The following is an 11,979-nucleotide window of genomic DNA, read 5'->3' as shown; positions in this document are numbered from 1 at the left end:
TAGCTTTGTTTCACAGCAAACAAAACAACACGGATCCGTAGACAATTAGGATCGAATTCTCCTCCTATTTTCGTAGTAGCGCGCAGGTCAATAGACCTAGTTGACGCGTACGTCAAATTGGGGGATTTTTTTTGTACCGTGCCATGGAGTCGATCCACGCACTTTGATACTCGGATTCATGGACTAGTAGCTAACATAAGTTACAACAACCAATCGCCTACAGCTTTTATGGTTGTTGAAGCAATGCTTTCAAGGTCCTAACCTCTCCTTGAAACCATGGTGCCTAAACTTGGATTGGGGAGCTTTGATTGCATCCAATCGCCTACATGCTGGAATTTGGTAGAGCAAAAACTTATCTATTTGAGTTACAGGAATGGCTAGAGGGGAGTCACAGAATGACAGAATAGTGAGCGCTGTCAGGTCAGGGCCGACTAGTTGACACCCAAACAAGTTGACTCCTAAACTAAAAGCAGTTCCTGTTCAAGGGTTCAGCTGGCTTGTGGATACGTACATGATTGTATTGTTCAACTGCACGCATTCATGCACACACACCTCAACTTTTCAACAACATGAAAGGTCCAGGAAGGACAGCTCTGCGCACACAAATGGAGATGATAGAGACGAGGATGAGCAAAACAAAGATGTATACGGGATGACAAGCACGACCTTAAAAGTTAATCGCCTTTGGAAAACCAGGTGTATAAGCATGCGTTCCATCGCCCAACTTTCCAATTTGAGAGGTCCTTGTCACTTCGTTGATGACTTTATCGGTACTCGGTTTCTATACTACCGATGATATTTTTTTTATGTCAAATTGATGCCTATGTCAAACCAACAGACATTGACAACATCACAACAAGGATTGTGCTGTTCTTTTCTTTAATTTTTACCAAAGAAGAAACTAAACTTCTTGGTCAACAAATTAAATACCTTCTTTTGCTCGTAGGCGTTGCTCTTGATTAATTTTGCCTTTTGAACAATCATGCAAAGATTTTATCTTGAATTGTACCGTGCACAAATTGTTCATTGCTGGTTGTTGGACTAGGAGCTACCAAATTGCGCTTGACACTCGCTGCCGCCGCCGATCGCCTGTCCACAGCTCAGAACAAATGTAAATGCATTTGTTATAAAACAGAAACTGGACTCTGTTTATAGTTTTATCTAGCGGCACAAACGTGCCAAATCATTAATTAAGTAATTAAAAAGCTCACTCCAAAATTGAAGTACCACATTAATACCGTGAAGAAACAAGAAATGCACCAAATCAACTGAAGAAGAAAGAACACTAGAAATACAAACTAATCTAACAATCATACTCAGAAAATGTACGTCTAGGATTGATTTTCAATTGCATGCATCGACGTGAGCTTTGTTACTCCATGAAGCAAACTGGATTTGCTGCCCACAAGCTAAGGTTTCAAATATAAAAGGACATGTTATAAAAAATATATAGAATTTTGAAATCGGAAATAAAGATGTTTGGAACGGCATAATGTTACCATCCTACACTAGGATGCATGAATTCCACGTGGTATTCATATAAACACTTCGGTTTTCTAAAAAAATAAAGAAAAACTCTTAACAGTCCTAGTAGTGCCATAACTTTGTAGTATATGCTATTCCTTGACAGTTTAATCAGTTGCATGGATAGGAATTGGAAATCTCGCCTGAATATCTAACATGGACCACAATCATTAAAAATATGTGTACTATATCATAGCCTGAGCATAAGCATTAATTTTGGCATAAACCCAACATCAACCGTTGGATCGTTGATCAGACGGCTGCACTGGATGCATCAGCAGAGGTGGCCGCATCCAAGATCCAACGGCTCGATACCACCGGGGCGTCTATATAAACCTCCTCCCCATCCCAGCTTCCTCTCCACTGGTAACCTCCACCTCCTTCCTCGCGTCTCTCTCGGCAGGCGAGCCTCCGCGAACACACCCACTCTTTGGCGACGCGATGAAGCACCCCGCGAAGCTCCCGTCCCGTGGCGCAGCGTCGTCTTCGGCCGCGACGTCCGCGCACAGGCTCTCCCACTCCATCGCCAAGGCGCCGCCGCGGAAGATCAGGATCATCCACGTCCTGGCGCCGGAGATCATCAAGACGGAGGCCCGGCACTTCCGCGAGCTCGTCCAGCGGCTCACCGGGAAGCCCTCCCCGAACGGCTCCGGCTCGGCGGCGTCCACCGAGGACGCGTCGTCGTCCCCGCCGCAACAGGACTCGTGCGACTCGGCGCGCGACGTCGAGGGCCCCGGCGCCGGCGCCGCGGCGGCGATCCAGTTGAAGGTGAAGGAGGAGGCCGAGACGTCGTCGGGTGACGAAGGAGGAGGGTTCCTGCGCGCGCTCGAGTTGGACGGCTGCAACGACATGTTCTTCCAGGGGCTGGAGGATTTCCTCTTCAGCTCCTGCGACATGGAGGGTTTCAATTTCTGATCAGGTGCATGCGCTGGGGGAGCTGGGCATTTTTGTCTTCCAAACCTCTTGATCCGTCACTCTGTTCCTGCATTACAGAACAATCTGTAGTTGTGAGATGAAGATCTCGAGTTTGCTCAGTTTGCAAAGATAAATCATCATCAGACATGCATTTCCTCGTTCGTTTGTTTCTCTCTGTTCCAAGCTGTTCTTTTTTTTATCGTATCATGAGTAGAATGGAATGCTAATTTCTTCCAATTTATTTAGCCGCATTTGATTCCAACATTGTTCCACTACTTCTTGGGAGATGTAGAGGAGGAGGGGTGGTGATTGGAGACGCTGGCTCTGATCTGATTCTGAGGCACTTTTGCAGTGTCAGTCTGTCAGTAGTCAGGTGTCTGACACAGGACTAAACTTGCCCCGCACGTTCACAGGGAAAAACCAAAATGCCCACACTTCAACATTGTTTCGAATTGATCTTTTGCCATTGATCAAACACGATGAGTTTTCCTTTGATTCCTTTACACAAGATGGCCACTGTTTGAGGCGTTATTCAGCCTTTGATATTTCAACAGAGTGGTTGCTGCTGCCGACTGCCGTCCCCACTGTTGCGGCAGAGCTGCCCTGCTGATGAGAGCACATCAGCCTTTATATCAAAACACCATAATTGGACACGGAGCAAACTGGCTTTTGCTGTGCACACTATCAGTAATATCCAGCTCGTAGCTTGGAATCCTTCAGTAGATATATAACACGACAGTTTGTGAAATCTAGTGAGGAAACATCCTGTAAACTGAAATGCAACATCTTCATGAACTATTGATGGCCATTTAGAGTTGATTGCACTTAGAATAGCTGAAAGGAACGTGAGTAAGAATATTCAAGTGTTTGTCAACGTGCACTAGAGCCTGTATGTGCAAGACTCAGAAAATGAACAAAACCGAAGAAGAAAAACCATAAACAAAAGCTATGCGTGGAGTTCAGTTGGTGCTGTGGCATTAGCTTTCATATTCTGATATCACTGCATCTGCTGTGCCATCAATTGGATTTGGTTGTGGCCCCTCCAATCTGGTTAAGACATCAGGTGCTCCAGCAGCATCTCTGATAATCTGAAAAAGTTGACAGCACAACCATGAGAAGTTCTATTTTTCTTTCTCCATACTTCAGAAATACTCAAGGTAAACAGCATGACAATTAAATTATTCATTTGTGTATTCACGTAGCATGGGCAAACAAACAATTCAAATCAAAGACTCCAGGGCATAATTCGTGCCCAGCAATCTGTTGGATAATGATGGTGATGGGGACAGAAAAGGATTAGAGAAGATAGTGGACAGTTAAGCTAAAAGGCAGATGATTACAAGCATCTTATTCTGTGGCTGAAAAAAAAACCCTGAAAGGTGTGTGTGTAAGTGTGTTCAAGCCATTTCTCCTCTGTTAGCTGTTGTGGATAGCATTCTCCTAAAGGCATTTTGTATACATAGGTAAGAGAATTAAGGGCCTGTATTTCAACTGTGCACAACGAATGATCCTCTTTGGCATTCTGTCTTGAATGTAGTTAACTGAAGTTCGATCAGAGAAGAACCAGCAGTTCAATAAGTGCACGATAGACTATACGTTGTCTCTATTTCATTTAAAAAGGTACATTAACCAACACTGTCTTGAATGTGATTATGCATAACAGTAGATATCAGTACATATGACTTTGCTATCACTGCAACCATTAAAGAAACGTACCAGTATTTCTTCATCCAGGTAAGAGATCATGAATAAGCGTTGGAATGTTCCACCTGTAATTGAAAAAGGGCACGTAATGTAACTATATAATTCAGGGAATGCACATGCTATGATGGCATGTAAACTAAATATGCTGACCCACTATGCAATTTCCAATCTGACATGGATAAGCCAATCAAAGTGTGAATGAAATGACTGTTAGGTGCCAGCTAAATATTGCAACAAACTAGAAGGGAGCAGCAGTGTCACAAACAGGATTCCAAGATATGGCTAGCAAACAGCCAGTTTCACAGAAAGCCAATCAAACCAGACAGGTCTGATTTTATGTAACGACTTCAATTCAGCAGGCTCACCTAAATCACTCTTTGAAATTCAACATATACACCAATAAGTTTGTAAGAGCAGTTAGTTTATATTCCATGCTTCAACATTTCAAAGGAAAGAAAATCCAATTTTCTGAAAATTCATAAAAGTTTTCCTCCTATGACCTTAGAACCAACTGGCTCTGCCTCCAATTCTGGGGCTGGTCCCAGTTTCCTAAACCCTGACCATAAGCCGTGGGAGCATTCATCAACTGTCACTGTTTAAAGTAGAGAAAGTTTTTCCAACTCGAGTAAAAAGGAATAGTAAAACATATTCCTCAGCAATTTAACATTTTAGGAAAGAAATTGGCAAAATTTCCTTGACAATAAGAATGCCCGTAACAGAATTGGCAGTTGCTTTATTGAGCAGGCAGTAGGTCCTCAGAAACTGTAAGCATGTAATGTATATAATTCCAACAATGATAGTATTCTAAACCAGCATATTGATACAAGAGTGATCATACAATAAAGCCATGTGTACTTACTAAGCGGCAATTTAAGCCCCTCTGCAACAGCATCTCTTATAGGGCTAGGAAGTTGTTGTAGAGCTCCTGCAGTTTGCCCAAGCAAGCCCTTTAATTGTTCAGGCAATGTTTCTTCACTAATTTTGGGAATCTCTATAAGGCCCTCGACGGATTCTTCTTTCATTCTGATGGGACCCTCGACGGACAATTGAGTAGTCAGTAGGAATTTGCTTTGTATCTGGAAACAGGGGAGAAAAAACATTGCCAAAATGTGAGAATGTGGGTGCAACGACAAAGCGATCCCCAATCATATAGAAATATTAGCTCACAGATAATGCAGATACTAACAGCCTGGTAATAAATGACTTCAGTACAATTATGGAGTATTCTCATATTATGGAAGATTTTCCACGCAATCTATTACTAACAGATTTAGACACAGAATGGCATATTGAAAAAAGATCAACCCTGCACCTTGTAAGAGCAAATGACTAGCCAGGCACATAAATGGCATAGGACGAAGAATAATCTTATGAAAATGAAAATAAGGATCCCATAAATTGTGCAATAGTAGGCACCCTCCTACATCTTCCACCATTACCGTATTTAAGAACTTGAGGTTAGATGAGAGCTTGGAGTATCCATCCTTGATCAACACATCAAGTCCCGTAAAGTGTGCAACAGTTGTAGGTGATCTCCTGACAAAATCGAAAGCACTTCCTATGAGAAAAAAAAGGAGAATCTAGGCTTAAACTAAATATCAAGTCAAATGAAGTTATGACTTGCACCAAGCAAGCAGCGAAAGGGACATACTCAAACAAAAGCCGGGCCGCAAATGCTCCAGGACTGCTATCACCAAACCACTCAAAGTTCCATCGACCTTCCAAGAAGGGCGATCTGCAAAGTGAACAGAAGTTATGAAATCAAGGGCAATGTACTAAGCTTACAGAGTAAACTTTTTCAGTCAGAAATGAAGCAAGTCCATCTCGTCTTAGTGCTTATATTCATTTAGTGCTGTTGTGAAAAACATTTCAGATAAGCTGCAGGCATAATACATCTCCTTAGCTGTAACTTACGTTGTGGGGCGCAGTGTGGGGTTCAGCCGTTCAAGTCCAACGATTCGCTCATTGACATCGATTCTCTGCATCTCCGTGGTCTTACCACTAACCAAGGCCTCGAATCCACCAGCATCTTTAAACTGAAATTGATAGTTTCCAAATACCCTAGTGACTCAACTGACATTTCATAGATGAACACACAAATATGGGAAGCTATCCATTTTCTAATTGTCGAGTGTGTGCAAATTTTTGTACTGAAACTTAAATGAAAATTGCAGGTTTGGAAAGCGACACTGGCGCCTCAAATTTGGCCGGGCAGTGGAACACGATTACAAGGATACGTAAGCGTAACTACTGACCAATCATTTCCATAAGAAGAGGGGCAGGAGGCTCCCGCAGGCAACATCATGGGAAGGTCATGAAGTACTAGGCGATAGACTGAACAGAGGGAGGGGGAGGGAGGGCGGGAGAGCTCACGGCTAGGAGGAGGGACTCCTTGGCGGAGAGGCGCTCCATCTCGCGGGCATAGCTGGCGGCGGGGCCTCCCTGGAAGGTCTGCGCCATGGCCCTGCAGCGCCCCGAGGAGTAGCGGGGGCGGCGGGGCGAGAGGCGCACCCGGCCATCGCGGCAGCCGCGGAAGGAGGGGAGGAGAGCGGGAGAGGCCGGGGCCAGCGCCACGGCGGCCGCCATGCTCGACGAGCTGCCTATAGATTTCTCTCTCGTGCTACAGTCTACCGCCGCGGTGGTGGACTGGACTGGTGCTGAGTTGCTGCAGCAAGGCGACGTGGAAAAATCGTGAGAAAATCGCCGAGAAGGGGAACAAATTCGCCCGATATTTTTATTTCGGGCTCCATTTACTTATTGACCCCTCAAATCCTTTGGCAATTTACGCAAACAGTGTTGGGACAGCCACATCGGATACCACTCAATCACGAACGAACTGACAGAGAGCGCGCATGTGCATTAGTTTGAGCAGCTGCTGACTAACCAACAAGATGTACATGATGGCAGATTAACGATTTCTTCTCAAACATATCTCAAAAAGGCTGAAATCTAGCGCTGAATAAATCCATTCAAATCGCAATACAACAGTCTAAATGCCTATAACGCGGTAAAGAGAATAGTCACAGTAGCAAAATGGACAGACGATACGGGTCGCCCGCCCAAGATGCATGTACATCTCAATGCCTAGCTCTCAAGCGGCACCTCTCCGCTGCTCGTTCTCACCATGGGCGAAGTGGCACCGATCGCCGAATGTGCAGGTACCCTTCACGAAGTTCTCGCATAGCTTCGTCTTGTAGTTGCTCCTGCCCCCCGGGGCACCCCCTCGGCCTCCTGCTGGCGCAGGTGGGGCTTTGGGGGGCATGCTGGCGCTGATGGAGGCAATGAGGTCGCTCACCATGTTGCTGGCTTGCTTGATCTGGTCGAAATTGCCCTCCAGCTCGATATTCTTCAGGTTTGGATCTGACTCATGGTCGCGGATTGAGAGCTTGACACCGGCAACTCGGCATATCTGCTTTGTGTTGACCCCACCCTTACCAATTATGCCGCCAGCAAGGGAGGCATCAACACTGATCTTGGCAGTAGCCGAGGCGCCAAAGTTCCCTGCTGGAGGGCCCATGGCAACTGGTGGAGGCGGTTCAGGTCGGCCTCCATACCGACCACCCATCGGAGGGCCTTCATGCGACATGTAGGCTGGCCTACCAAGTTCTCTCTCGCCATGGGCAAAATGGCACTTCTCACCGAATTTGCAACCCTCCACGGTGTTGTACTTGGTGCACATGCGTGTCTTGCCCGTTGAAGCTGGATGAGAGTTAGCAACAGCAGCATGATCCACAGAAGCTCTTGCTGGTGCAGATACAGCAGGGCTGCCTAGGTTGAGCATTTTTGCAACTGCCGGGTATCCACCAGGGACAAAGTGGAGAAAATGACATCCTTCACCAAAAGGGCACCCAATGGTACTGCAACATTCAAAACAAAACAGATTATCTACAAAGCTGCACTTAACATTTTAAGCATGGAGGAACTTGACTGAGAATTATAACCAAATTATTCAATGACATACCTAACACCTAAACCATATATACAGGAACGTTCAAGAACCAACAAAGATCCACAAGAGAAAAAAATCATGCTCATATAACAAGTAAATTGCTAAATTGAAATTTACCACCAGATCCAAAATTAAAATGTTATATCATTCATCCGAGGTCTAGAGGAAAAAATTCACCATGAAGTAAGAGTGGTTTGTAACGCTTTACGAGTATCGTATTCATCTAAACTAACCACAGAAGACAGCAAGTAGTTCAATGCAAAAGACTAGCTCATGTGTCACAATTTACAATATTTTATACCTTCTGCATCAAAATAAAACTTACACAGAATTTGATTTGTAACTGTAACAAAAGGTGAAAAATATAAGTTACCATTCTGATGTTATTTCAAGTAGGTTAAGATTATAACCTGAAAAACTTGGTGCAAGGCTTCGATTTGCTTGATTGACCAGTTTGAAATGACTCCGTTTCTGTTGCATAAAATTAATTACATTTTCTCATGTGTTAGAATTTGCATTACTGATCTTCTAATCAAGTAAACATATGTAGAATTTGTCTAGTGGATAAAGTTTTGTAACATAATGATGATATTCCATGGTATTTATCCACTTATCCTGCAGAAAATAATAGTTACACTGAATATGATTCGAACACAGCGGATTAGAAATAGGCTTCCCAAATTCTATACTGGTAGATACCATATGTCTGCACTTTTCTTCTTGTTGGTTGAATTGGTGATCTGTCACAAAATCACATTGCTGTTTGATCCATATTCAAGAGTCAAAAGGTGCCACGATTTCCAAATATGCTTCGCACTGATTTTCCTTTCTAACATGCAATTCTTCTTTTGGGGAAAAAACCATTTAAATCACCCTCCTATTATCATCTAGATCAACCTTTCATCATTACAAATTTACAATAAACAAGTTGTTCCAACTTTTGACTTTCAGCTTTCATGATATATCTACTGTACTATTCTACTATTGGGATAACATGCTCATTGTCAGACCCATAATCCTTACTAGATCTGTACCTACAAGCAACAGCTGTACCAGAGTCACAAGCTGAGGGATATGCCATATCTACCAGTAATCTCAAAGCCACATGTCATGCATTAGTGTGCGTTCAGGGTGTGGCCAAGGCTGAACCTGCTCATTTCTTATCATGAGTTATATGGGAAATAGCATCTTCTTATCTTGAGGCACCTGCCTCTTTGTTCCAATAGATGTCTTTTGGACCATCTTCACTGGTACATTACTCAAACACAACGCTAAGCTTAAACCTACTGGTTCAATTTTGGTATTTGGCATAGTCATAGAATGATACAGACAGGTTAGGACTTAGGACAATCATAACCTTGATGTAAGAGGTTGAAAATTTTTGGTTGGGGCTAATGAGCTAGTATTATTCCACCAATCCACAGCATACCCGAAACAGAACAATTTTGAACTAAAACGAAACCACTATCGCCACCCGAATCCCTAGCCGCCAGGACCATAATGCGCATCTCATCGTGCGCTCATCACCAAACGGCCATAGCAAGTACACCCTATCATAATTCTCGCCGAACAAACCCATAAAACCTACCCTAAGTGCACAGCTGCCGGCAGATCCAGTCGCATATCTCGCACACGCATAAACAACCAACATCTAGCAGCAAAAAACTGAGGCGCACGGGAGGCGGAACGGATGGGAGCACGATGCCTCACCTTTCGAGCGCTTCCCACCGGCTGCGACCCCGTTGGCCGTCTCCGGCCGGGATCTCTTCCGGGCCGCGGCGGCTCCCTCCATGGCCAGGCGTCGCGTCTGGGAGAGGCGCGCCGGAACCCTAGCTCCCGATATGCGACGGAGGAGAGGAGAAAAGAAAGATTGCAAGCTCGTGGGGGTGCGTTAAGAAAGACGTGGAGCAGACAGGTGGTGTCTGGTTTCTTATGGAGGTTGGGCTTTGGGCCTCGAGTCGAATTGATGGCGAAGGAGTTAGTGTCCTGGCCCAACTAGCAGTAGACTTGGTTGGTGAATTGGCTTGCGCGTCAGCTGGGCCCTGTGGTTGGTGGGCTTTCAGCCCCCAATTCGAGTTCAGTTCAGAGCGAAGTTTCCAACGGGAAGTACGGGTTTACAATTCGCTTTGAATATGAGATTATTTCGTTTCCATTTAGACTTCTTGGAACATGGTAATTTTATAAGGCACAGTATCACAGAGAAATCTTCTACGCACATAGGGTGAGCAAGAATCCGATCGATTCCCGTAAAATTAGAGACAAAATCTCGCGTTCTATAGATGGCTTATTGGCTTTATTTATCCTTATTATATATGATGAATCCGATCGATTCCCGTAAAATTAATTAAAGATAAAATCTCGCGTTCTATAGATGTCTTATTGGCTTTATTTATTTATCCTTTATATATGGTTGTTTCTTTCCTACCTTCAACATATGTGAAATGTAATCCTTAAACAAGCTGAGCACCACAACGAACGCACACACATCTTTCTTCTCTTCTCAAGTAAACAATCGATCTCAAAATGCAAACAGAGCTGCGCCACGCGTGGAGAAACATTCCTGTTCTTCAACCTCGCTGGCTCGACACAACTCGACTCTACTACCTAGACTGTCCACGCATCACCTCCGTGCTTCAGAATTTATTCAGAGCAATTTGCATCGCGATGCATTCTGCCGTATCAGTGGATTCACATGCTCCTGGCTATCATCTCCTGACACCTCCGGTCGTACGACTCCTGCTTCTCCAGCAGGAACCTGGCACGGCACCTCGCGATGAACTTCTCCGCTAGCCTATCGATCTCATTCCCGCCGCCGGCGCCGACGACGTCCTCCTCCTCCTCCTCCTCTTCGACGACCAGCACTTCAACGTCTGGCATCTCCTCCTCGAGCCACCGCAGGTACCCACAGTACTCGGCTGCCGCCATCCCGTCGTCCTCGCCGGCGGGAGCCGGAACCGGAACCGCCGCGTTCCAGGCCGACTCGAGGGATGGGTACACGTGGTAGTTCGAGTCCAGCGCCTCCGCCCGAGCTGGAGACAGGCGGCCAGACCACGCGAGAGGTGGCTTCATGATGAAGCCGCTGGTAACCAGCTGCTTGCTCCCCTTCCTTGACGACGACCTCGAGCGGCAGCCGATGGCGTGCTGCTGCTGCTTCCTCCGCGCATCCCGCTTCGTCTTGCCGACCGCGTCGAGGACCAAGGACTTGAACCTGGCGAGGGCGCGCAGGACGCGGCCGACTCGCGGGTAGACGTGGGATTGGAGGATGGTGCTGATCTTTGGAGAGATGGAGCTAGGAAGCAGTGCCTCCATTGGAACTGGATCAATGGAATGGTGGAGCCGTGGAGGTGAATCGGTGGCGCCCGCTGCTGCGGCTGTATGGGCTTTTTATAAAGATTCGTGTACGGCACGTGCGAGAGCAATGCCAGCTGTGATATTCGTTTAGGAAGTTAATCTGCATGCCGTCAAATGCTATCTCATCATATCTTCAGGGCGAACCTCCCTTGATTAAGGGCATTCAGCTGAATTCCCAAAGTTTTTATCAAAAAACTGAATATGTATTCGATATATGCATAAGTATGCAAATGTTGGCCCTCTAATCATCCCAAAACATATTTTCGTTGCTCGATTTTATTATCCTTAACATCCACCCACCGCCATAGGCTTGCCAATACTATAACCTGGATTCACACTTGAAACAACCACTTAAAAAGTTGAAGACCTGATCACTTTGAGAGTTTATGAACCTATATGCAGGAATAGTTTAGAGACATGCAGTGTATTTCACTCATATTTAAAATTACACTAAATATTACATAAAAGGTCTAAAGCCAAGAAATTCTCAAGAAAATATTAAATCGGTGAGGAATACGAATGTTGGAGTATTTGTA

At 45.1% G+C, this 11,979-nt stretch overlaps 3 protein-coding genes across 3 annotated transcripts; 1 reads left to right on the top strand and 2 right to left on the bottom strand.

The window, feature by feature from the left end:
* The first annotated feature begins 1,543 nt into the window (after positions 1-1,543).
* LOC101786017 (VQ motif-containing protein 25) lies at positions 1,544-2,600 on the top strand. The gene has a single exon (XM_004960150.3). It carries the CDS (start codon positions 1,966-1,968, stop codon positions 2,437-2,439), a length of 474 nt encoding a protein of 157 aa, XP_004960207.1. The 5' UTR covers positions 1,544-1,965; the 3' UTR covers positions 2,440-2,600.
* A 607-nt stretch (positions 2,601-3,207) lies between these two features.
* Positions 3,208-6,834, bottom strand: LOC101785615 (probable plastid-lipid-associated protein 13, chloroplastic). The gene is made up of 7 exons (XM_004960149.4): positions 6,517-6,834; positions 6,058-6,179; positions 5,795-5,878; positions 5,583-5,679; positions 5,003-5,219; positions 4,156-4,208; positions 3,208-3,527 (listed from the first exon to the last, which is right to left on the bottom strand). Exons 1-7 carry the CDS (start codon positions 6,727-6,729, stop codon positions 3,417-3,419), a joined length of 897 nt encoding a protein of 298 aa, XP_004960206.1. The 5' UTR covers positions 6,730-6,834; the 3' UTR covers positions 3,208-3,416.
* Positions 6,835-7,035: 201 nt separating this feature from the next.
* On the bottom strand, positions 7,036-9,979 carry LOC101785208 (zinc finger CCCH domain-containing protein 31). Its single transcript, XM_004960148.2, has 3 exons — positions 9,803-9,979; positions 8,503-8,563; positions 7,036-8,000 (listed from the first exon to the last, which is right to left on the bottom strand). The coding sequence occupies exons 1-3, from the start codon at positions 9,882-9,884 to the stop codon at positions 7,235-7,237; spliced, it is 909 nt and encodes a 302-aa protein (XP_004960205.1). The 5' UTR covers positions 9,885-9,979; the 3' UTR covers positions 7,036-7,234.
* Positions 9,980-11,979: the final 2,000 nt, after the last annotated feature.

Source organism: Setaria italica, chromosome III (genome assembly GCF_000263155.2).
Source record: "Setaria italica strain Yugu1 chromosome III, Setaria_italica_v2.0, whole genome shotgun sequence".
NCBI lineage: Eukaryota > Viridiplantae > Streptophyta > Magnoliopsida > Poales > Poaceae > Setaria > Setaria italica.
Note: the sequence above shows the minus strand (reverse complement) of the source record. Positions and strands in the feature narration are given on the sequence as shown.

Coding starts and splice junctions, on each gene's coding strand:
- LOC101785208 (XM_004960148.2), bottom strand. CDS start 9,884: ATGGAGGGAGCCGCCGCGGCCCGGAAGAGATCCCGGCCGGAGACGGCC. Junction 8,564..9,802: donor CGGTGGGAAGCGCTCGAAAG/GTGAGGCATCGT, acceptor TTTATGCAACAG/AAACGGAGTCATTTCAAACT. Junction 8,001..8,502: donor CCTTGCACCAAGTTTTTCAG/GTTATAATCTTA, acceptor TGAATGTTGCAG/TACCATTGGGTGCCCTTTTG.
- LOC101786017 (XM_004960150.3), top strand. CDS start 1,966: ATGAAGCACCCCGCGAAGCTCCCGTCCCGTGGCGCAGCGTCGTCTTCG.
- LOC101785615 (XM_004960149.4), bottom strand. CDS start 6,729: ATGGCGGCCGCCGTGGCGCTGGCCCCGGCCTCTCCCGCTCTCCTCCCC. Junction 6,180..6,516: donor AGGAGTCCCTCCTCCTAGCC/GTGAGCTCTCCC, acceptor TATCAATTTCAG/TTTAAAGATGCTGGTGGATT. Junction 3,528..4,155: donor ACCTGGATGAAGAAATACTG/GTACGTTTCTTT, acceptor CAACTTTTTCAG/ATTATCAGAGATGCTGCTGG.